At 48.1% G+C, this 26,614-nt stretch overlaps 1 protein-coding gene across 1 annotated transcript in view; it reads left to right on the top strand.

Moving 5' to 3' along the window:
• Positions 1–452: 452 nt before the first annotated feature.
• SLC2A1 (solute carrier family 2 member 1) overlaps positions 453–26,614 on the top strand; it is a 79,770-nt gene continuing 53,608 nt past the window's right edge. The window contains exon 1 of the mRNA XM_069948775.1: positions 453–589. Within this exon, the coding sequence (XP_069804876.1) occupies positions 503–589 (87 nt within the window). The 5' untranslated portion in view covers positions 453–502. The remainder of the gene's footprint in view (positions 590–26,614) is intronic.

Here is a 26,614-nt window from a genome sequence, read left to right as displayed (position 1 = left end):
TAGTATTATGGGGATAGTTTTAAAGGAGCCTTTACCCCACATGTGATCTATAGGACTGCCCAACCAATAACAACGACCATCAATATGGAAGGATCACATCATAGTCATAGGCTCTAAGAAATCTCCAGCTGCTTTATATACATTACCGTAGGTGATACACGTAACGCATACGCTGGTTTTTGGAACCTCTGACTACGCTGCGATCCTTCCATTTGGATGTTCAAGGATATGATGGGGAAGCAGCAAATATACAGTGATATTATAGGGAGGGGACAGACGTACCGGGATCTATGGGGGTGGAGTAAGATAGGGAAGGACGAGGAGGAGGAGGAGGATGGGAATATGAAGCAGGAGGTAGGGAGTAGGGGAAGAGACAGGGAAGCAGCAGAAGTGGCTGCAGCTTAGATAGTGAAAAAGACATTAGAGGGAGGATAGAGGATAAGAGCCCGGAGAGGAGAATCCAGGTGTCCTGTGTCTTCATCATCATCATCATCCCTGCAAGATGACTGAGACCGAGGAGAAGGAGCCCACCCCCAAACCTGCTGCCAATGAGAACACCAGCCTGGTCCATGGAGCTGGGGAGAAGAAGGTGAGAGGCAGGAGGAGTGCACGGTTATCTGTAGTCTGTCACACAACATATAATGTCACTCACTGTATCTATAATGTCACACACCGTATAATGTCACACACCGTATAATGTCACACACTGTATAATGTCACACACTGTATAATGTCACACACCGTATAATGTCACACACCGTATAATGTCACACACTGTATAATGTCACACACTGCATCTATAATGTCACACACCGTATAATGTCACACACTGTATAATGTCACACAACATATAATGTCACTCACTGTATCTATAATGTCACACACCGTATAATGTCACACACTGTATAATGTCACACAACATATAATGTCACACACTGTATAATGTCACACACTGTATAATGTCACACTATATGATGTCACACACTGCATCTATAATGTCACACACCGTATAATGTCACACAACATATAATGTCACTCACTGTATCTATAATGTCACACACCGTATAATGTCACACACTGTATAATGTCACACAACATATAATGTCACACACTGTATAATGTCACACACCATATAATGTCACACTGTATCTATAATGCCACATGCTATATCTATAATGTCACACACTGTATAATGTCACACACTGTATAATGTCACACACTGTATAATGTCACACACCGTATAATGTCACACACTGTATAATGTCACACACCGTATAATGTCACACACTGTATAATGTCACACTGTATCTATAATGTCACATAACATATAATGTCACACACCGTATAATGTCACACACTGTATAATGTCACACACCGTATAATGTCACACACTGTATAATGTCACACTGCATCTATAATGTCACACAACATATAATGTCACACACTATATAATGTCACACACTGTATAATGTCACACACTGTATAATGTCACACAATGCATCTATAATGTCACACACCATATAATGTCACACAACATATAATGTCACACAACATATAATGTCACACACCGTATAATGTCACACACCGTATAATGTCACTTACTGTATCTATAATGTCACACACTATATAATGTCACACAACATATAATGTCACACACCGTATAATGTCACACACCATATAATGTCACACACCGTATAATGTCACACACTATCTATAATGTCACACACTATATAATGTCACACACCATGTATAATGTCACACTATATGATGTCACACACTGCATCTATAATGTCACACACTGTATAATGTCACACACTATATAATGTCACACTGTATAATGTCACACACCATATAATGTCACACACTGTATAATGTCACACACTGCATCTATAATGTCACACACCATATAATGTCACACACTATATAATGTCACACACCATATAATGTCACACACTGTATAATGTCACACTATATGATGTCACACACTGCATCTATAATGTCACACACCGTATAATGTCACACACTATATAATGTCACACACTGCATCTATAATGTCACACACTGCATCTATAATGTCACACACTATATAATGTCACACACTGCATCTATAATGTCACACACTATATAATGTCACACACTATATAATGTCACACACTATATAATGTCACACTGTATCTATAATGCCACATGCTATATCTATAATGTCACACACTGTATAATGTCACACATTGTATAATGTCACACACTGTATAATGCCACACACTGTATAATGCCACACACTACATATATAATGCCACACGCTATATCTATAATGTCACACTGCAATGATAATGTCACACCATGTATAATGTCACACACTGTATAATGTCACACACTGCATCTATAATGTCACACCATGTATAATGTCACACTGTACTTATAGTAAAACATTGTATCTGTAGTGTCACACACTGTACCTGTAGTCACCCACTATCTGTGGTTACACACTGTATCTATAATGTTACACACTTCACCTATAGATTCACACACTGAATCCATGTCATCCAGTGCATATAAGACAGTGTGTACATAAGAGTGTGTAATAAACAGTCTATATGAAACGGTGCTTATAAAATGGTATGTATACGGCTGTTTACACACCGGTCTGTATATAGCGCTCTATATAGCATAGTGTATATAAAAAGGTATGTATACGGCTGTGTACACACCGGTCTGTATATAGAACTCTATATATCATAGTGTATATAAAAAGGCATGTATACGGCTGTGTACACATCGGTCTGTATATAGCGCTCTATATATCATAGTGTATATAAAATGGTATGTATACGGCTGTGTACACACCGCTCTGTATATAGCACTCTATATATCATAGTGTATATAAAATGGTATGTATACGGCTGTGTACACACCGCTCTGTATATAGCACTCTATATATCATAGTGTATATAAAATGGTATGTATACGGCTGTGTACACACCGCTCTGTATATAGCGCTATAGCGGCTGATTATTGTCTTTAGTACACGGAGAGATAATCGGCTGAATCGGCCCTTACACTGGATTTTACACCATTTTCTTGTAGATTTCTAAACACATAGGAAAATGCACTGACGGCAATTGTAAACAGTGAGGTGCATGAGGGTGTGACAGGGTAACACTGATTGGAGGAGGGAGGTGTATGAGGGTGTGAGAGGGTAACACTGATTGGAGGAGGGAGGTGTATGAAGGTGTGAGAGGGTAACACTGATTGGAGGAAGGAGGTGTATGAAGGTGTCAGAGGGTAACACTGATTGGAGGAGGGAGGTGTATGAAGGTGTGAGAGGGTAACACTGATTGGAGGAGGGAGGTGTATGAAGGTGTGAGAGGGTAACACTGATTGGAGGAGGGAGGTGTATGAAGGTGTGAGAGGGTAACACTGATTGGAGGAGGGAGGTGTATGAGGGTGTGAGAGGGTAACACTGATCGGAGGAAGGAGGTGTATGAGGGTGTGACAGGGTCAGTCACAGTGATCAGGGCAGTGAGGTGTATGAGGGTGTGAGAGGGTAACACTGATTGGAGGGGGGAGGTGCCTGAAGGTGTGAGAGGGTAACACTGATTGGAGGAGGGAGGTGTATGAAGGTGTGAGAGGGTAACACTGATTGGAGGAGGAAGGTGTATGAGGGTGTGAGAGGGTAAGACTGATTGGAGGAGGGAGGTGTATGAAGGTGTGAGAGGGTAACACTGATTGGAGGGGGGAGGTGTATGAAGGTGTGAGAGGGTAACACTGATTGGAGGGGGGAGGTGTATGAAGGTGTGAGAGGGTAACACTGATTGGAGGGGGGAGGTGCCTGAAGGTGTGAGAGGGTAACACTGATTGGAGGAGGGAGGTGTATGAAGGTGTGAAAGGGTAACACTGATTGGAGGAGGGAGGTGCCTGAAGGTGAGAGGGTAACACTGATTGGAGGAGGGAGGTGTATGAAGGTGTGAGAGGGTAACACTGATTGGAGGAGGGAGGTGTATGAAGGTGTGAGAGGGTAACACTGATTGGAGGAGGGAGGTGTATGAGGGTGTGAGAGGGTAACACTGATCGGAGGAAGGAGGTGTATGAGGGTGTGACAGGGTCAGTCACAGTGATCAGGGCAGTGAGGTGTATGAGGGTGTGAGAGGGTAACACTGATTGGAGGGGGGAGGTGCCTGAAGGTGTGAGAGGGTAACACTGATTGGAGGAGGGAGGTGTATGAAGGTGTGAGAGGGTAACACTGATTGGAGGAGGAAGGTGTATGAGGGTGTGAGAGGGTAAGACTGATTGGAGGAGGGAGGTGTATGAAGGTGTGAGAGGGTAACACTGATTGGAGGGGGGAGGTGTATGAAGGTGTGAGAGGGTAACACTGATTGGAGGGGGGAGGTGTATGAAGGTGTGAGAGGGTAACACTGATTGGAGGGGGGAGGTGCCTGAAGGTGTGAGAGGGTAACACTGATTGGAGGAGGGAGGTGTATGAAGGTGTGAAAGGGTAACACTGATTGGAGGAGGGAGGTGCCTGAAGGTGAGAGGGTAACACTGATTGGAGGAGGGAGGTGTATGAAGGTGTGAGAGGGTAACACTGATTGGAGGAGGGAGGTGTATGAGGGTGTGAGAGGGTAACACTGATTGGAGGAGGGAGGTGTATGAGGGTGTGAGAGGGTAACACTGATTGGAGGGGGGAGGTGTATGAGGGTGTATGAGGGTCAGTCCCTGTGATGGGGTGGTCAGGTATATGAGGGTGTGAGAGGGTCAGTCTCTGTGATGGGGCGGTCAGGTATATGAGGGTGTGAGGGGTTCGTTCCCTGTGATGGGGCGGTCAGGTGTATGAGGGTGTGAGGGTCTCTATGATGGGGCGTCAGGTATATGAGGGTGTGAGAGGGTCAGTCCCTGTGATGGGGCGGTCAGGTGTATGAGGGTGTGAGGGGGTCAGTCTCTGTGATGGGGCGGTCAGGTGTATGAGGGTGTGAGGGGGTCAGTCTCTGTGATGGGGCGGTCAGGTGTATGAGGGTGTGAGAGGGTCAGTCTCTGTGATGGGGCGGTCAGGTATATGAGGGTGTGAGGGTTTCTGTGATGGGGCGGTCAGGTGTATGAGGGTGTGAGGGTCCCTGTGATGGGGCGGTCAGGTATATGAGGGTGTGAGAGGGTCAGTCCCTGTGATGGGGCGGTCAGGTGTATGAGGGTGTGAGAGGGTCAGTCTCTGTGATGGGGCGGTCAGGTGTATGAGGGTGTGAGAGGGTCAGTCTCTGTGATGGGGCGGTCAGGTGTATGAGGGTGTGAGAGGGTCAGTCCCTGTGATGGGGCGGTCAGGTATATAAGGGTGTGAGGGGGTCAGTCTCTGTGATGGGGCGGTCAGGTGTATGAGGGTGTGAGAGGGTCAGTCTCTGTGATGGGGCGGTCAGGTATATGAGGGTGTGAGGAGGTCAGTCTCTGTGATGGGGCGGTCAGGTGTATGAGGGTGTGAGAGGGTCAGTCTCTGTGATGGGGCGGTCAGGTGTATGAGGGTGTGAGGGTTTCTGTGATGGGGCGGTCAGGTATATGAGGGTGTGAGAGGGTCAGTCCTTGTGATGGGGCGGTCAGGTGTATGAGGGTGTGAGAGGGTCAGTCCCTGTGATGGGGCGGTCAGGTATATGAGGGTGTGAGGGTCTCTGTGATGGGGCGGTCAGGTAGATGAGGGTGTGAGGGGGTCAGTCTCTGTGATGGGGCGGTCAGGTATATGAGGGTGTGAGAGGGTCAGTCCCTGTGATGGGGCGGTCAGGTATATGAGGGTGTGAGGGGGTCAGTCTCTGTGATGGGGCGGTCAGGTGTATGAGGGTGTGAGAGGGTCAGTCTCTGTGATGGGGCGGTCAGGTATATGAGGGTGTGAGGGTCTCTGTGATGGGGCGGTCAGGTGTATGAGGGTGTGAGAGGGTCAGTCCCTGTGATGGGGCGGTCAGGTGTGTGAGGGGGTCAGTCTCTGTGATGGGGTGGTCAGGTGTGTGAGGGGGTCAGTCTCTATGATGGGGCGGTCAGGTATATAAGGGTGTGAGGGGGTCAGTCCCTGTGATGGGGCGGTCAGGTGTATGAGGGTGTGAGAGGGTCAATCCCTATGATGGGGCGGTCAGGTATATGAGGGTGTAAGAGGGTCAGTCCCTGTGATGGGGCGGTCAGGTATATGAGGGTGTGAGGGGGTCAGTCTCTGTGATGGGGCGGTCAGGTGTATGAGGGTGTGAGGGTCTCTGTGATGGGGTGGTCAGGTGTATGAGGGTGTGAGAGGGTCAGTCTCTGTGATGGGGCGGTCAGGTATATGAGGGTGTGAGGGGGTCAGTCTCTGTGATGGGGTGGTCAGGTGTATGAGGGTGTGAGGGGGTCAGTCTCTGTGATGGGGTGGTCAGGTGTATGAGGGTGTGAGGGGGTCAGTCTCTGTGATGGGGCCGGTCAGGTATATGAGGGTGTGAGGGGGTCAGTCTCTATGATGGGGCGGTCAGGTATATGAGGGTGTGAGAGGGTCAGTCTCTGTGATGGGGTGGTCAGGTGTATGAGGGTGTGAGGGGGTCAGTCTCTGTGATGGGGCCGGTCAGGTATATGAGGGTGTGAGGGGGTCAGTCTCTGTGATGGGGTGGTCAGGTGTATGAGGGTGTGAGGGGGTCAGTCTCTGTGATGGGGTGGTCAGGTATATGAGGGTGTGAGGGGGTCAGTCTCTGTGATGGGGTGGTCAGGTGTATGAGGGTGTGAGGGGGTCAGTCTCTGTGATGGGGCGGTCAGGTATATAAGGGTGTGAGGGGGTCAGTCTCTGTGATGGGGCGGTCAGGTGTATGAGGGTGTGAGGGGGTCAGTCTCTGTGATGGGGCGGTCAGGTATATGAGGGTGTGAGGGGGTCAGTCTCTGTGATGGGGCGGTCAGGTATATGAGGGTGTGAGGGGGTCAGTCCCTGTGATGGGGCGGTCAGGTATATGAGGGTGTGAGGGTCTCTGTGATGAGTGTATCTGGGTAATATACAGAGGACCCCCAGCCTCCGTCCCTCTTCTTCCTCCTGCATTATCATGGCTGCACTTGTGGCAGATAGAAGACGATATGAGGCAAACTGTGCAGCAAAGGATGAATCACAGGTCCAGAAATACACGTCAGGGGCCGCAGGCGATAATGGGGGAGGGGGGCGACGTGACTCCATGTATCCCCGCTGTCCGACTCTTCACTCTATATCATAGCTGATCTCTATGGAGATGACGTAGGGTTTGTCCATCTGCCTTGGGCTGCACCTGCCCCCTCCCCCCTCCGTGCTATTACAACACATGTGACGCATCATGACGAGTCATCCAGCGCAGGGGGCGGGGTTTTCTCTGCTGCTGTCACAGTCACGTCACATACACACAGGGTTAATGGATGATGCGTTCACGAGCTTCCTATATGATGCATGGCATGTAGGCACGTAGACGTTACCATAGCAACCATGACGGGGGAGAAAACCATAGAGACACAGAATCGCATCCTTTCCTTAGTCCGTCCCCTCATTGGCTGCCGCTAAGGTATTGATTGTCTGATGACGGCGTCACATGATCTGTGGGGGGGTCACACCCCATCACCATGGAGATACCACAAGGTCACGAGTCAAGGTCACTCACTATAACAGGTCACTGTCCTGGAATAACCAGCAAAAATATCTCTATTTTACAGCGAATTGGGCAATTTGCAGTAAAATCGCACTAATTAACGCAAATTAAACGGTAATTAAACGCCATGTGTGAACACAGCCCTACTGCATGACTGCAGGAATATATCATCCAGCCATCCTTCACCGAGATACAGCAACCCATGAACGTCTGCTACCCATACCAAGCTTAGATACCGTATCACACATGAGGATCAGACGCAGCAGCTCAGCAGACTGTATCACACAGAACAGGATTAGATACAGGGCACAGCAGACTATATATTGTGTAATTAGTTACACGGCATGTAGTGTCACACGTGGCCTGGAACAACACTCAGAAGAAAGTATCACACATAATAGGCTTAGATACAGAGTCAGCAAACAGTATCTCACAACACAGCTACAGCAACTATGCGAAAATCTTTTTCTTTCAAATCAACTGCTTTCAGAAAGTTATATAGATTTGTAATATACTTCTATTTAAAAATCTCCAGTCTTCCAGTACTTATCAGCTGCTGTATACCCTGCAGGAAGTGGTGTATTATAGACACTATGACACAGTGCTCTCTGCTGCCACCTCTGTCCATGTCAGGAACTGTCCAGAGCAGCAGCAAATCCCCATAGAAAACCTCTCCTGCTCTGGACAGTTCCTGACATGGACAGAGGTGGCAGCAGAGAGCACTGTGTCATAGTGTCTATAATACACCACTTCCTGCCGGACATACAGCAGCTGATAAGTACTGGAAGACTGGAGATTTTTAAAAAGAAGTAAATTACAAATCTATAGAACTTTCTAAAACTAGTTGATTTGAAAAAAAAAATATTTTCGCTGGAGTACCCCTTTAAATACAATACAAATACATTTAAGTGCATCAGAAAGTATCCCATGAGGATTAGATACATAGCTTAGCAGACTATATGGCACATGATAGAATTAGATACATCACTCCAGCAGATGTACTGTAAATGACAGGCTTAGATACATGGCTCAGAAGACAGTATCAAACATAATAAGTTTAGCTACAGCAGCTCAGAAGATTAGATACAGCAACACAACAGGCAGTTGTATAGATAAAAGGCTTAGATACAGTGAATGAGGAGGCAGAATTACACACAATCGGATTAGATACCATTACTTATTATGAATGAACTGCTTGTATAATCTGTGAAGTCCTGGGAGGCGGCCACCAGGGGGCGCTGGGGCATAAGGGATAATTCACTCCTCCTACACCTACAAAGCATAGACAACTATAAGTAGCTACCCACAAAGGGACTGACACATATATCCTGCAGCGTATTACACCCCTGACCTCTCTAGAGATCTGCAGACCATCGCCCTGTCTTCTCTACAGATACATAGTGATATATCCTGCAGATTATTACACCCCTGACCTCTCTAGAGATCTGCAGAACATTGCTCTGTCCTCTCTGACAGATACATAGTGATATATCCTGCAGATTATTACACCCCTTACCTCTCTAGAGATCTGCAGAACATTGCTCTGTCTTCTCTGACAGATACAAAGTGATATACAGTATCCTGCGGATTATTACACCCCATGTCCTGTCTAGAGATATGTATTGCATTGCTGTCCTCTCTATCTCCTGTCAAATACATAGTGATATATCCTGCAGATTATTACACCACTGACCTGTACTGGTCTGCAAAACATCGCTCTGTTCTCTCCTCCTGACTGATATATCCTGCAGATTATTACACTTCTGGACACTATACAGATCTGCACAACATTGCTCTGTATTTACTATCTCCTACTACATACTTAGTGAAATATCCTGCAGATTATTACACCACTGACCCCCACTGCAGAGCATTGCTCTGTCCTCTCTACCTCCTGACAGATACAGTGATATATCCTGCAGATTATTACACCACTGACCCCTCTACAGATCTACAGAACATGGTTCTGTCCTCTCTACCTCCTGACAGATACAGTGATATATCCTGCAGATTATTACACCACTGTCCCCTATAAAGATCTGCAGAACATCGCTCTGTCCTCTCTACCTCCTGACAGATACAGTACATAGTGCTTTATCGTGCAGATTATTATACCTCTCTACAGATCTGCAGAACATCGCTCTGTCCTCTCTACCTCCTGACAGATACATAGTGCTATATCCTGCAGATTATTACACCCCACGTCCTCTCAGACCAGTCATTGATTGTCAGCTCTTGTGCAGTGTTATCGGGGCCCTTGTGTATATGGGGCTGTGTCCTCACTTGGGTGCAGTCTCCAGCGTTACGTTACATTCATGGAGATTGCGGCTTTTGTTTGTGGTCCTCGCACCTTATCAGGATTTACTTTTCTCTATTGCTCAATGTTTAAGGAGCAAGAGGGCAAATCCGTGACGTCAGGCGTCCCACGAAGGCGGCTCTGGACAGACTGCGTTCATAGTGACATGGCACACAGGCCTGGGGCCGGCCCTCTATACCCATGGTGGGGGCCCATGGTTCACAACCACAGCACTTACAGGTTTTCAGTATATTACAAAGAATAAAGCATGAGACGGCGTAGTAGAGTATCCTTGTTAGTCTATGGGTAATGGATGCCACTTCATGCCAGACAAACTTACCATTGTGGCTGTGCCAGCTGTGGCAGATCAATCCTATTCATATAAAAAGAACTGAACTAATAGCTGCAATACCAGGCATGGCCACAATAGTATGTACGGCGCTGCACCTGGTAAACAATGAAGGGAATGCAGGATAGAAACATGGATTTGGTGTCATGGAGATTTGTCCATGTGCAGAAGGATCCAGTGATGGAAGAAACCAATCGATTGTGTCTGCGCCATGTCGTGTATCAGGCGCCGTCCTTCTCTCATGGCTGCAGACTCTGCGCAGTGATCATGGTAGGGGTCACGGGGATCACTGTCACCGCCTCTATCTGAGGGGAATCCAGGGGCAGGACACTGAATGTCTCTCCATAAAAGGGAAAGTAAATGTTGTGCAGACAAGATGTCCTTAAAGATTCCTCCCTGTCTCTGGGGAGATCGGGGGGGATACGTGATATAGAGTACAGCACACAAACTGCTCAGGAGGGTGGATCTATACGTGAAAGTGATCTATACTGGATAAGAGAGCAGATCTATACTGACAAGACCTACACGAGATAGGAAAGCAGATCTATACTGAAGAGATCTATACTGGATAAGACAGCAGATCTATACTGAAAAGAGATCTATACTGGATAAGTGATCCGTACTGGAGAGGAGATCTATATGTGAAAGAGATCTATAATAAATAAGAGAGATCTATACTGACAAGACCTACACGAGATAGGAAAGCAGATCTATACTGAACAGAGATCTATACTGGATAAGAGAGCATATCTATACTGAAAAGAGATCTATAATGGAAAGGAGAGCAGATCTATACTGAAAAGAGATCTATACTGGATAAGAGGACAGATCTATACTGAAAAGAGATCTATACTGGATAAGAGGACAGATCTATACTGAAAAGAGATCTATACTGGATAAGAGAGCAGATCTATACTGAAAAGAGATCTATACTGGATAAGAGGACAGATCTATACTGAAAAGAGATCTATACTGGATAAGAGAGCAGATCTATACTGACAAGACCTACACGAGATAGGAAAGCAGATCTATACTGAACAGAGATCTATACTGGATAAGAGAGCAGATCTATACTGGAGTGGTCTTTGGGAACAGGTTCTACTTGGGAACCAAAGTAGTACGGAGCCTCATGGTGAGTGCTTCAATCCTGCCTATGCTGTGAATGACACATTGCCTCCTGCTGGTGTGATGGAGGCCACACTGTCCCCTGCTGATGTGATGGAGGCCACACTGTCCCCTGCTGATGTGATGGAGGACACACTGCCCCCTGCTAGTGTGATGGTGGACACACTGCCCCCTGCTGATGTGATGGAGGACACACTGCCCCCTGCTGGTGTGATGGAGGACACACTGGCCCCTGCTGGTGTGATGGAGGACACACTGCCCCCTGCTGGTGTGATGGAGGACACACTGCCCCCTGCTGGTGTGATGGAGGACACACTGCCCCCTGCTGATGTGATGGCGGACACACTGCCCCCTGCTGATGTGATGGAGGACACACTGCCCCCTGCTGGTGTGATGGAGGACACACTGGCCCCTGCTGGTGTGATGGAGGACACACTGCCCCCTGCTGGTGTGATGGAGGACACACTGCCCCCTGCTGGTGTGATGGAGGACACACTGCCCCCTTCTGGTGTGATGTAGGCAGGGGCGGATTAACTTTACCATAGGCCCCGGGCTGTTCACCAAGCCTGGGCCCCCCCACCCCACTGTAACTATGGCAGCACTAGCTTGGCGTTCGTAGTACAGGACAGATAATGTCATGATGTCCTGATTTGTGCAAAACTGACATTAAAAAACAGTGATTTTTTGCAAATCATGGCGGAAGTGTAACCAGGAGACAGTGCACCACTGAAAGTATAAGTCTTTTTGGGTGGTCAGGGCCCCCCAGGAGCTCAGGGCCCCGGGCTGCCGCCCAAAACGCCCCTATTATAATCCACTACTGGATGTAGGCCACACTGCCCCCTGCTGGTGTGATGGAGGACACACTGCCCCCTTCTGGTTTGATTGCTTGTGTCCAGGCTAGAGGTACCCAACCGTATCTCATCTTGTATCCAGGCTAGAGGTACCCAATTGTATCTCATCTTGTATCTAGGCTAGAGATGCCCAACAGTATCTCATCTTGTATCCAGGCTAGAGGTGCCCAACTGTATAGAGTACAGCACACAAACTGCTCAGGAGGGTGGATCTATACATGAAAGTGATCTATACTGGATAAGAGAGCAGATCTATACTGAAAAGAGATCTATACTGGATAAGTGATCCGTACTGGAGAGGAGAGCAGATCTATACGTGAAAGAGATCTATAATAAATAAGAGAGCAGATCTATACTGACAAGACCTACATGAGATAGGAAAGCAGATCTATACTGAACAGAGATCTATACTGGATAAGAGGACAGATCTATACTGAAAAGAGATCTATACTGGATAAGAGAGCAGATCTATACTGAAAAGAGATCTATACTGGATAAGAGGACATATCTATACTGAAAAGAGATCTATAATGGAGAGGAGATCTATACGTGAAAGAGATCTATAATAAATAAGAGAGCAGATCTATACTGACAAGACCTACACGAGATAGGAAAGAAGATCTATACTGGATAAGAGAGCAGATCTATGCTAAAAATAGATCTATAATGGAAAGGAGAGCAGATCTATACTGACAAGACCTACACAAGATAGTAGAGCAGATCTATACTGAAGACAGATCTATACTGGATAAGAGAGCAGATCTATACTGAAGAGAGATCTATACTGGATAAGAGAGCAGATCTATACTGAAAAGAGATCTATAATGGAAAGGAGAGCAGATCTATACTGCAAAGAGATCTATAATGGAAAGGAGAGCAGCTCTATATTGACAATAGACCTATAGTGGATAAAAGAGCAGATCTATAGGAAAGATTTATACTGGATAGAAGAGCAGATCTATAATGTAGAGGAGAGCAGATGAATACTTAAGAAAGATCTATACTAGATAAGAGAGCAGATCTATACTGGAGTGATCTTTGGGAACAGGTTCTACTTGGGAACCAAAGGAGTACGGAGCCTCATGGTGAGTGCTTCAATCCTGCCTATGCTGTGAATGACACATTGCCTCCTGCTGGTGTGATGTAGGCCACACTGCCCCCTGCTGGTGTGATGTAGGCCACACTGCCCCCTGCTGGTGTGATGGAGGACACACTGCCCCCTGCTGGTGTGATGGAGGACACACTGCCCCCTTCTGGTGTGATGTAGGCCACACTGCCCCCTGCTGGTGTGATGGAGGACACACTGCCCCCTGCTGGTGTGATGTAGGCCACACTGCCCCCTGTTGGTGTGATGGAGGACACACTGCCCCCTGCTGGTGTGATGGAGGACACACTGCCCCCTTCTGGTGTGATGTAGGCCACACTGCCCCCTGCTGGTGTGATGGAGGACACACTGCCCCCTTCTGGTGTGATTGCTTGTGTCCAGGCTAGAGGTACCCAACCGTATCTCATCTTGTATCCAGACTAGAGGTACCCAATTGTATCTCATCTTGTATCTAGGCTAGAGATGCCCAACAGTATCTCATCTTGTATCCAAGCTAGATGTTACCAACTGTATCTCATCATGTATCCAGGCTAGAGGTGCCCAACTGTATCTAATCATGTATCCAGGCTAGAGGTGCCCAACTGTATCTCATCTTGTATCCAGCCTACATGTGCCCAACTGTATCTAATCTTGTATCCAGGATAGAGGTGCCCAACTGTATCTCATCATGTATCCAGCCTACATGTGCCCAACTGTATCTCATCTTGTATCCAGCCTACATGTGCCCAACTGTATCTCATCTTGTATCCAGGCTAGAGGTGCCCAACTGTATCTCATCTTGTATCCAGCCTACATGTGCCCAACTGTATCTCATCTTGTATCCAGGCTAGAGGTGCCCAACTGTATCTAATCTTGTATCCAGGCTAGAGGTAACATAGTAAACAAGGTTGAAAGAAGACAAGAGTCCATCAGGTTCAACCTAGGAGAATCCTACTGTGTCGATCCAGGAAGGCGAAAAACCCCTATGGGGCAGAAGACAACGGCCCCACCACAGGGAGAAACTCCCCCCCCCCCCTCCCCCGACTGCAATGGCAACCAGAACAATCCCCGGATCAACGTATCACCAGAAATCTAATACCCATAACTTGTAATATTATATTGTTCAAGAAAGGTGCCCAACTGTATCTTATCTTGTATCCAGGCTGGAGGTACCCAACTGTATCTCATCTTGCATCCAGTCTAGAGGTGCCCAACTGTATCTAATCTTGTATCCAGGCTAGAGGTACCCAACTGTATCTCATCTTGTATCCAGGCTGGAGGTTCCCAACTGTATCTCATCTTGTATCCAGGCTAGAGGTACCCAACTGTATCTCATCTTGTATCCAGGCTAGAAGCACCAACAGGGTCCTAGAGCCTCCATACAATTATATTCCTTTCCCATAATACTGTAATCACCCATCATCATTACTATGCATATTATCATACATCTTGTGGTGCAGTATTTTATATTATTTTGGTCAGTGAGTGTATAGTGGAGGGGAGATCAGATGTATACTGACTGTATATAGACTGTATTCCTGACTATACTACCATACTGACTGTATATAGACTGTATTCCTGACTATACTACCATACTGACTGTATATAGACTGTATTCCTGACTATACTACCATACTGACTGTATATAGACTGTATTCCTGACTATACTACCATACCGAATAGCTGCCTGTATTCCTGACTATACTACCATACCGAATAGCTGCCTGTATTCCTGACTATACTACCATACTGACTGTATATAGACTGTATTCCTGACTATACTACCATACTGACTATATATAGACTGTATTCCTGACTATACTACCATACTGAATAACTGACTGTATTCCTGACTATACTACCATACTGACTGTATATAGACTGTATTCCTGACTATACTGCCATACTAAATAACTGACTGTATTCCTGACTATACTACCATACCAAATAGCTGCCTGTATTCCTGACTATACTACCATACTGAATAACTGACTGTATTCCTGACTGTACTACCATACCAAATAGCTGCCTGTATTCCTGACTATACTACCATACTGACTATATATAGACTGTATTCCTGACTATACTACCATACTGACTGTATATAGACTGTATTCCTGACTATACTACCATACTGAATAACTGACTGTATTCCTGACTATACTACCATACTGAATAGCTGACTGTATTCCTGACTATACTACCATACTGAATAACTGACTTTATTCCTGACTATACTACCATACTGACTGTATATAGACTGTATTCCTGACTATACTACCATACCAAATAGCTGCCTGTATTCCTGACTATACTACCATACTGAATAACTGACTGTATTCCTGACTATACTACCATACTGACTATACTACCTGTTGATCATATATATATATTTTTATTAGTGCAACATCAGTAAATAAATGCACTGTGGTTCTGCTTGGCTCTTGTTCACACAGTGCAGTTATGAAGCTTTGTCTCTTCTCCTTTATGGCTCTACCTTACATCTATGGAGGAAGTTGCATCTGAGTTGCACAGTGCGTCTCCTCTTGGCACACATATGTAATAGTTATGTGACGAGAAGTGACACACGTCTTGGGAGGGAATGTAGGTAGCAGGTCACAGGTCTGAAGCATTTCCTGAACTGTAACACCCAGGGTCACATACAGTGTCTCCCTGCATTGTATGTCTGGCTTCCTTTATTATAGGACTGAGGAAGCGGCGGTGACGTCACTGACGGATTGTAAACACTGTCCCACTTCTCGCTGACTCACTGTTACTGTCACATTCTGGGGCCCATCGCGAAAACATACTCGAAAAGGAGAAAGTCCTCAGTAAACTCTCTGCTGCTCGTACTCCTGTGTTGTCGAGAGGACTGTACGGTTGATACTGAACTTGCTGCATTGGTGATGTCATATGTGTGATGATGTCATATGTGTGATGATGCCATCAGCAATGTCGTCTAGTGGTCCGATCCCAGTCCTGGGGTCCCTGAGCAGTGTGTCTATGTTGATGACAGTGAACTCCACCAACCACAGTACATACAGTTTATAAGTATGATATTTCTGTGATTCTAGAGATCACTTTGGTTAATGATGATCTCTTAATAATAGAAGCACAGCTTAGATAATGAAACCACAATATACACTGACCCCTTTATTATTGCCCAATATTCCTTCATGGTTGGACATTAGACCTGTGACCCCAGAATGCAGCAAAAAATCCAGTGATCGTTTTTCTGGGTTCAGTCTCAGTATGAATCAACATAAAACGTTAAACATCCAGGATTGAGGCCTGATCATCGGGGCTCGAATAAACTGGAGAGTATATGGAGAAAGGGAATCCAGTGCATCACCGAGGAGGATGTGAGGAATCGTTGTCATAACCAGGAGGAGCACTGTCAGGAAACTGCAGCTTAATACAATGCTGGTGTCTGAATACATGTCCAAACTCACAACTCACCGCTCTTGAGCACAGATGGGCTATAACAGCAGACGATCAGCTCCAGCACCATTGTTTCTAAGGGAAAAAAAAGGTGGGACTGGGGGTCAAAAGTGCAAAAATTGTAATACTGAGCAGTAGAGGAACATGAACCTTTGAGATCCAGATCTCTGTGGAGGAACATGACCAGTCAGGTGGATTCAGATCTCTGTGGAGAAACATGACCAGTCAGGTGGATTCAGATCTCTGTGGAGAAACATGGCCGGTCACATGGATCCAGATCTTTGTGGAGAAACATGGCCGGTCACATGGATCCAGATCTTTGTGGAGAAACATGGCCGGTCACATGGATCCAGATCTTTGTGGAGAAACATGGCCGGTCACATGGATCCAGATCTTTGTGGAGAAACATGGCCGGTCAGATGGGTCCAAATCTCTGTGGAGAAACATGGCCGGTCAGATCGATTCAGATCTCTGTGAAGAAACATGGCCAGTCAGGTGGATCCAGATCTCTGTGGAGAAACATGGCCGGTCACATGGTTTCAAATCTTTGTCAAATCTCATATGGAGAAATATGGCCAGCCATGAGTATCCAAATTTCCGTGGAATCATGATAATGGGGTGCAGAATTAGGTACATTGATGAGTCTTTCCTGTCAGGTGTGAAGCGTTTTGGCTGGTGGAGGAGGCATAGTGGTATGGGGAATATTTTTTATAACCAATGTGGTGACCAAGTTCTCCCCTTTATGGAACCTGTTATCCCTTTGGCAGAAGGAGATTGTCAGCAGGACAGTGCACCATCCACTGGGGCCATATAGCTATATACATGGAATGAGATAGAACGGGCTGTTCAGAGCATGTCAGGACCTCCATCTAATGTCCAGGGAGAATTGCGAGAAACAATCTTGTCCGCATGGGATGATTTCTGCAGAATGAGTTCATCGCTTAATGGAGTCTATGCCAAATAAGGTCCAATATGCTACTAGATGGGGCTTTAATTACATGGACAATATATATCCTCTGTAATGACTGCACACAGTATTAGATAGGCCATAAATATATGCCCTGCAACACTGTCCACATATATACAAAATGGAGGCTGCCACACCAGGGGCATACGCTGGAACAACAGGCCCTTATACCAACACCTATACAAGCCTCTCCTGGGGTGTGCCCATGGTTGGATGGCCCCTTTTTCAGGCCCATGCCTACGATGGTTCCGCTAGGATTAGTGTGAATCTGGTGATTTTTGCTAGCGGGGCATATTGTATTCATATTCAGTCAGGCTTGATAATGTCATCAGGGTATGGGAGAAGTAACAGGAGATGACGGAGCTCCAGACATAAAGTCGCCTCTGCTACAGATTGATGGCCTTTTTAGAGATGTGTAAAGGAGGCATGGAGTGGTCCATGGTCGTTAGTTAAAGGGTCCACTTGATTATGGTCTCATACAGCTTCTGTCATAGGTTGGGAGTCTATGCTACTCAGGCCACTGAACAGACCCTAGAAGAATAAAGATTTACACTGCATAGCGTGACTGGATCAGGGCAATTATTTATGAACCGTTCCTCTAACACATGGTAGTGCTGCTCACACACCTGTGGGGGGAGCTAGATCTTACCTTATGCCACCTGGCGCCCAAGCCGATTATTAAATTCTTCTGCCCCAATGAAGACTTAGACGGGGTCTTTTCTCTTTGATCCGTGAAGCGCAAATTGTGCATTTCAGCTTTTTTTTCTGCTGGGCGAATTATGAAATCGGCAGTGACAGCTTTTATGTTTTCAGACAATTCCAGAGATTTGCAGATAAAACCAGACGAGCCATGTTAATAGGGATAATGAGGGCGTGTCACCCGCTGGGAATGTGGGGTGGAAGGTGTGCGCCTTCTAGTCACGGGATAGTGTGCAGGTATCTGGAGAACAGGAATCGGAGATAAGGCCCTATTACACAGGCCGATATTTAGGAGCCAGCGGGCGCCAACCTGTCAGATCAGCACTCACTTGCTCCTCGTTCCCCGCTCAATGTGCGAGCAGAGGGCTGCAGGAGGGGCTGCCCTTACGATCTTTAGACCAATGGCCTGTAGGAGAGAGCAACGATCTACTGCCGCCACTGCTATTGCGTGGATCAGCAGACCGTTTTCGTTTTTTTCAACATCAAAAAATCATGCATGTCGGATGATTGTTGCCTTTGAACACTACCTATTACACCAATCAAATATCGACCAAAAGAGTTGATAATCTGTGAAAATAGGGCTGATAATCGCTTGGTGTAATAGAGCCTATAGTGAGAATGGAGGCTACTCCTGCCACGAGGTACAGAGGTGGCAGCTTCCCGTGGAGCTCGTATCGCTCCACATTTGATTCCCTGCGTTTGGGTTCAGATAACATTGCCAAACAAAAACACTTTGACAGGTCCACTCAATACTGTTTAGGATCCAAACAATTTTCCTTACCAGTGACTGTTCTGCCTATGGTACTTACAGCGATCGCTGCTGATGCTCCATCGGCTGGTTATTGTCTTGGCCATTAGTGGTAAATTATAGGATCATAGCATTTATTTTACCCTTATGCAAGATAGGCACTGGTGAGGGAAATGTGTAGAATGGCCCCCAAGGATTGCACTAAGTGCGCAGGACCATAGTGAACGTACAGTACTGTGGTGAGTGCTCAGGACTGCAGTAACTGTGCAGGGTTGTAGTGAATGTATAGGATTATAGTGAACCCGTGATATTGTACTTACCAGCTAAATATCGTAAGATCAGTCGAGGAAACCGAGTGCTGTCCCAACAAAAGATCTCTGTGTACATGTATCTGATGATTTTACTAATCTGTTTCATGACTTTATACTACCTGTACGTCCCTTATACCCCGATGACTCTTTACCATTGGTATTCCTCATCATAACTTGTGTTACATACAAGTGATCACCCAAGCATCTCCACACACATGGTATATAACCTATAGGAGAAAAAAAGCAAAAATGGGCAGCACCCCATGCCTCTGTTCACACTGTACACTGGGAAAAGTATGTAGAGTAAGCACTTGCACCTCTAGGTTGCTGTTGCACCTTCTGTTTTTTTCTTGTCTGTACAACCCATAGGCCCAGGTGTATAGGTCCTGCCCATGTTACTCTAGTGTGCATTACTTTGCGTACTATGACAGCTTTTATTAGTATATACGGGAAAAACATTCACACAGTATGGTGCAAACGTCCACATAACAGCCAACATGCTCTGTGGGAGAGTATCAGCTATAAAATGTGATGAGGCATGTACTGTCACACCCTGAGGGGGGCGCTCTACTAAGTGTACAAATAAGATGGCTGCTCATGGGATTTCTGACAATCCAAGGACATCACCTGATGCAGAGAGCTGTAAATGGTTCCCCGCAGGGATCAATCCAAGGCGATTGGAGAGAAGCAATGAGTACAAGTAGGTCAGCCCTGGTCCTGAGACACAAAGCAGATGTGGCAGCACGTTCATATCTCGTGCTCTTTGTTTTACCACAACTAAGACTGGTTGGAGTTGAGGGTCCTGGGAACAGAAGCACCAGGAGGGCCGATTCCCGGAGCAGGAAGTCATATCCAGTCCTGCTTTACTGCTTTATCTCGCCTCCATTTGACATGAATTACACAGGATCTTGGTGGGATATTGACTCCTCACTCTGGACCTCAGACCCTTGAGCACACCCCAAAAATATTCAGACCCCACTTCAGACCCTTAAGTTATTTCAGACTCAAGATCAGACTAAAAACTAACTCAGCCTCCAGGATATGTTTCGGTAACTCAGATCCCCCCCCCCCTTCCTTCTCCATTCACTAGGAAAGCATGCTTATGTGTATCAGAGGACGAGGAGTGTTGGGCCTACAGCTATAGGATGTGTATGGCTCCATTTGGAGTGCACACTTCACTCCTGTTTGTTCTTCAGATCATCATGTATGAATTATATATGATGCTCACTGGAGAAAGTCAATTTCCATAAACCTTCTTATCCCTTGCAGGCACGCTCCTATTGTGGTAACCCGAGGGTGATGTTACATTGCTCAGTCACCGGAGGAGATCACTCTTACCTGTCCTGTCGTCTCTAGTGTCAGGGCATTTTGCCCCTGGTGTGTTGACCCACTGAGATAGCCTAGCTGAAGAAAAGTCAGGATCGAGAAGGGTTAATGTACAGGCTCCTATCTAAGGAGTTGATCTAATAGAAGATAGAAATGAGTGAATTAGTTTAGATAGAGTTAATTTGTTCACAATTTTCCCCTAAATTTAGATGTGTCGTTTTGGCACACACAAGAGGAGTTAAGGCTAAGGACCATAACCCTATAAACCCTATGTTAGGCTTATATACCTTGGCAATAACGGGGTTATCCACCATATGTTTTTTTTTCTTTCAAATCAACTGGTGCCAGAAAGTGCCAGAGATTTGTAATTTACTTCTATTAAAAAATCTCCAGTCTCCTAGTACCGTGTTTCCCCGAAAGTAAGACCCTGTCTTACATTAATTTTACTCCCAAAAGTCCCACCCTGCCTTACTTTCGGGGGAGGCCTTACATTGGGAAATTCCTCTACTGTTTTTCCTCCTAGTCATTCCCCTTCCTTTTTTCTGTCATTCCTCCTCATTCCCCCTGTACTTCTCATGCTTCCTCTCGCTCCTCCATATTCCTCTCCTGTATACATCCCCATTCATTTCCCCCTTATTCCTCTTTGATCCTTTGGATTTCTCATGCTTCCTCCCACTCCTCCTTATTCCTTTCCTATCCTTCTTCTTATTCATTCCCCTCCATTTCCCCTGTTCCTTCTCATTCCACAGACACACATACACACCTTACCTTTCTTCTGTCTCAACGCGATTCCTCTGCGGTACCGGGCTGACGAGGTGACGTTCGGCCAATCAGCTGCGAGCCGGCTGACTGGCCAATCGCAGCTCGAGCTGACTGGCCAATCGCAGCTCGAGCAGCAGGATGCGCCGCAGGCCATTTACTGAAGGCGGAATACGGGCGGCTCCTGGATGGAGCGAGGTACCGTAGCAGTTCCTGTACTTTCCCCAGGGACCCCACCCATATGCGGCCTTACATTCCCCCCTCCCAGCTACCCTGCTCTACAATCGGGGGGTGCCCTACATTGGCGGACCCCCCCGAAACCCTCACCCTGCCTTACTTTCGGGGGGGTCCTACTTTCGGGGAAACACGGTACTTATCAGCTGCTGTATGTCCTGCAGAAAGTGGTGTATTCTCTCCAGTATGACACAGTGCTCTCTGCTGCCACCTCTGTCCATGTCAGGAACTGTCCAGAGCAGTAGCAGATCCCCAGCTGCTCACTGACCTACATTTTTTTTGCCACTGACTGTGCCACCAATGACACCTGTCAAAATGTTTAGATGCTGTAATCACTATTGATTGTGGTATCTAAACAGTTAAATGACCGTCAATGGAGTGATCTCCGATCTGGTTTGTCATGACCAGCGGGTGTCAGCTGTAGATAGCACCGGGTGGGGCTTGGAATCACTGCTGTGTCGGCGCTACACTCTCTCACATGACCCATGATGTACATGTCTGTCATAGGTCAGATAAGGTTAAAGAGAGGGAAAGGAGATGAAGAGACTGGACGATGAATTAAACTTAAACCCTCATCTATAATAATGGACGATTTTTCTCTGTCTTTTTTAACTTCTAAACCTCCTCCCAGGTACTGGGTGAAAAGTCTCTATCACGGGAAGACTGGGGCTAAAAATAGGGTGACTCCTGAGAAAACCAGGAGACCATGTTATTTATAGCACTATTCATTGGCGCTTTTCCTCCTCCATCGTGTGGTGCTGCAGCCTTTCCGGCTTTTGGTTATAGCTATTGTTTCTCTCTGGATGGCGTTGAGGGCCTGACACAGCTCCTCTGAAGGTGACTTCTTCACATTGTCTCAGAACTGCACAAATGAGTAAAACGCATGACGTGTTACTGGGATGTGTCTCGTCTGGCTTGGGCCTTTGCGACTGTGACAAGAGATGGAGGCTCAGCCAGCGCACATTCCCTTGCATCAGCAGCGGCTGGGCTGACACAGCTGCGTGAGCTACGTGAGAGGCTGCAGATCTCGCTGGCTGAGTGCTTCATCTGCACCAACTACAGGGCAAACAGTGAACAACAGGGCTGTCCTGATCACCCTGTGCCGGCCACTGCAGGCGCCGCTGTCTGAGCTGGAGATATATACGACATGTAACGCTGCTACCGTATCCTTCACTCCCGTCTGTGCTGCGTGTGATGGAGCACAGACTTTATTTTCACCAATCATTTGTTTCCTTTAAGCAGCAGAAATTTGCGGCAATAGTTTAGGCAGTCACGGCCTAAACCCAGGCCGGACCTCAGGTTACACATCTGATATATGAGCGGTCCAAAGACGTCTGCGGAGACAAGTGTCCAACATGGTGACAACAACTACTGTGGGTTATTTCAGCTGCCCGTTATTGCGTCGATGATCAGGAACAGTGCAGAGTTATAATATACAAAATGCAGAAGATCCTTTCATTTCCACTATTGTTAAGACTGCATCTTAGCGCTATGTTACAATCATGTCATCGTGTTGGTTCAGGTGACTTCGGACTGACAACATCCAGTCTCACTTATATGATTTCTCATTGCCAACTTCCCTTTTTACTCTTGTGTCTTTTTTTGCTTATATAAGGCTATGTGGAAATCATGGATATAGTCATTGGCTGTATCCATGTTTTCCAGACAACCTTAGAGCTTTATCCAAGTTCTGCAGCCCCAGCTAATCAAATGCCGATTAGGATGAACTAGAACCCGAACCCGGTTCGCTCATCTCTATTATTTATATATATTTGTCTGAGTTATAGTTGGTTTTCTATATACCATGCTTCTGCCTCTGTGTGTCACAAGTCTCCATTCTTCACACTGTTAAAGCATCTAGACAGTTCAGACAGTTCATTTCCATCATGGCTTTGTTGTTTTCTTCTATAGCTGAATAGAGGACGGGCACTCGGGTTGTGGTACTGGGACTGCAAAATAAAAATCTCCTCACTACAGGAGAAAAGACAAGAGCCTACACCCTGCACTCCAGCACCACTTCCCCTACACCCGGCACTCCAGCACCACCTCCCCTACACCCTGCACTCCAGCACCACCTCCCCTACACCCTGCACTCCAGCACCACTTCCCCTACACCCTGCACTCCAGCACCACCTCCCCTACACCCTACACTCCAGCACCACTTCCCCTACACCCTGCACTCCAGCACCACTTCCCCTACACCCTGCACTCCAGCACCACCTCCCCTACACCCTGCACTCCAGCACCACTTCCCCTACACCCTGCACTCCAGCACCACCTCTCCTACACCCTGCACTCCAGCACCACCTCCCCTACACCCTGCACTCCAGCACCACCTCCCCTACACCCTGCACTCCAGCACCACTTCCCCTACACCCTGCACTCCAGCACCACCTCCCCTACACCCTGCACTCCAGCACCATCTCCCCTACACCCTGCACTCCAGCACCACTTCCCCTACACCCTACACTCCAGCACCACCTCCCCTACACCCTACACTCCAGCACCACTTCCCCTACACCCTGCACTCCAGCACCACCTCCCCTAAACCCTGCACTCCAGCACCACCTCCCCTACACCCTGCACTCCAGCACCACCTCCCCTACACCCTGCACTCCAGCACCACCTCCCCTACACCCTGCACTCCAGCACCACCTCCCCTACACCCTGCACTCCAGCACCACCTCCCCTACACCCTGCACTCCAGCACCACCTCCCCTACACCCTGCACTCCAGCACCACCTCTTCTACACCCTGCACTCCAGCACCACCTCCCCTACACCCTGCACTCCAGCACCACCTCCCCTACACCCTGCACTCCAGCACCACCTCCCCTATACCCTGCACTCCAGCACCACCTCCCCTACACCCTACACTCCAGCTCACTTCCCCTACACCCTGCACTCCAGCACCACCTCCCCTACACCCTGCACTCCAGCACCACCTCCCCTACACCCTGCACTCCAACACTACTTCCCCTACACCCTGCACTCCAGCACCACCTCCCCTACACCCTGCACTCCAGCACCACCTCCCCTACACCCTGCACTCCAGCACCACCTCCCCTACACCCTGCACTCCAGCACCACCTCCCCTACACCCTGCACTCCAGCACCACTTCCCCTACACCCTGCACTCCAGCACCACCTCTCCTACACCCTGCACTCCAGCACCACCTCCCCTACACCCTGCACTCCAGCACCACCTCCCCTACACCCTGCACTCCAGCACCACTTCCCCTACACCCTGCACTCCAGCACCACCTCCCCTACACCCTGCACTCCAGCACCACCTCCCCTACACCCTGCACTCCAGCACCACTTCCCCTACACCCTACACTCCAGCACCACCTCCCCTACACCCTACACTCCAGCACCACTTCCCCTACACCCTGCACTCCAGCACCACCTCCCCTAAACCCTGCACTCCAGCACCACCTCCCCTACACCCTGCACTCCAGCACCACCTCCCCTACACCCTGCACTCCAGCACCACCTCCCCTACACCCTGCACTCCAGCACCACCTCCCCTACACCCTGCACTCCAGCACCACCTCCCCTACACCCTGCACTCCAGCACCACCTCCCCTACACCCTGCACTCCAGCACCACCTCTTCTACACCCTGCACTCCAGCACCACCTCCCCTACACCCTGCACTCCAGCACCACCTCCCCTACACCCTGCACTCCAGCACCACCTCCCCTATACCCTGCACTCCAGCACCACCTCCCCTACACCCTACACTCCAGCACCACTTCCCCTACACCATGCACTCCAGCACCACCTCCCCTACACCCTGCACTCCAGCACCACCTCCCCTACACCCTGCACTCCAACACTACTTCCCCTACACCCTGCACTCCAGCACCACCTCCCCTACACCCTGCACTCCAGCACCACCTCCCCTACACCCTGCACTCCAGCACCACCTCCCCTACACCCTGCACTCCAGCACCACCTCCCCTACACCCTGCACTCCAGCACCACTTCCCCTACACCCTGCACTCCAGCACCACTTCCCCTACACCCTGCACCACCTCTCCTACACCCTGCACTCCAGCACCACCTCTCCTACACCCTGCACTCCAGCACCACCTCCCCTACACCCTGCACTCCAGCACCACCTCCCCTACACCCTGCACTCCAGCACCACCTCCCCTACACCCTGCACTCCAGCACTACCACTCTTACACCCTGCACTCCAGCACCACCTCTCCTACACCCTGCACTCCAGCACCACCTCCCCTACACCCTGCACTCCAGCACCACCTCCCCTACACCCTGCACTCCAGCACCACCTCTCCTACACCCTGCACTCCAGCACCACCTCCCCTACACCCTGCACTCTAGCACCACCTCCCCTACACCCTGCACTCTAGCACCACCACTCTTACACCCTGCACTCCACCACCACCTCCCCTACACCCTGCACTCCAGCACCACCTCTCCTACACCCTGCACTCTAGCACCACCTCCCCTACACCCTGCACTCCAGCACCACCTCCCCTACATCCTGCACTCTAGCACCACCACTTCCCCTACACCCTGCACTCCAGCACCACCACTTCCCCTACACCCTGCACTCCAGCACCACCTCCCCTACACCCTGCACTCCAGCACCACCTCCCCTACACCCTGCACTCTAGCACCACCTCCCCTACACCCTGCACTCTAGCACCACCACTCTTACACCCTGCACTCCACCACCACCTCTCCTACACCCTGCACTCCACCACCACCTCCCCTACACCCAGCACCACCTCCTCTACACCCTGTAGCCTTCCCCCACACCCTGCACCCCCTCTACGACCTTCCTCACACCCTACACCCATGC

This window comes from Dendropsophus ebraccatus, chromosome 12 (genome assembly GCF_027789765.1).
Source record: "Dendropsophus ebraccatus isolate aDenEbr1 chromosome 12, aDenEbr1.pat, whole genome shotgun sequence".
Lineage (NCBI taxonomy): Eukaryota > Metazoa > Chordata > Amphibia > Anura > Hylidae > Dendropsophus > Dendropsophus ebraccatus.
Note: the sequence above shows the minus strand (reverse complement) of the source record. Positions and strands in the feature narration are given on the sequence as shown.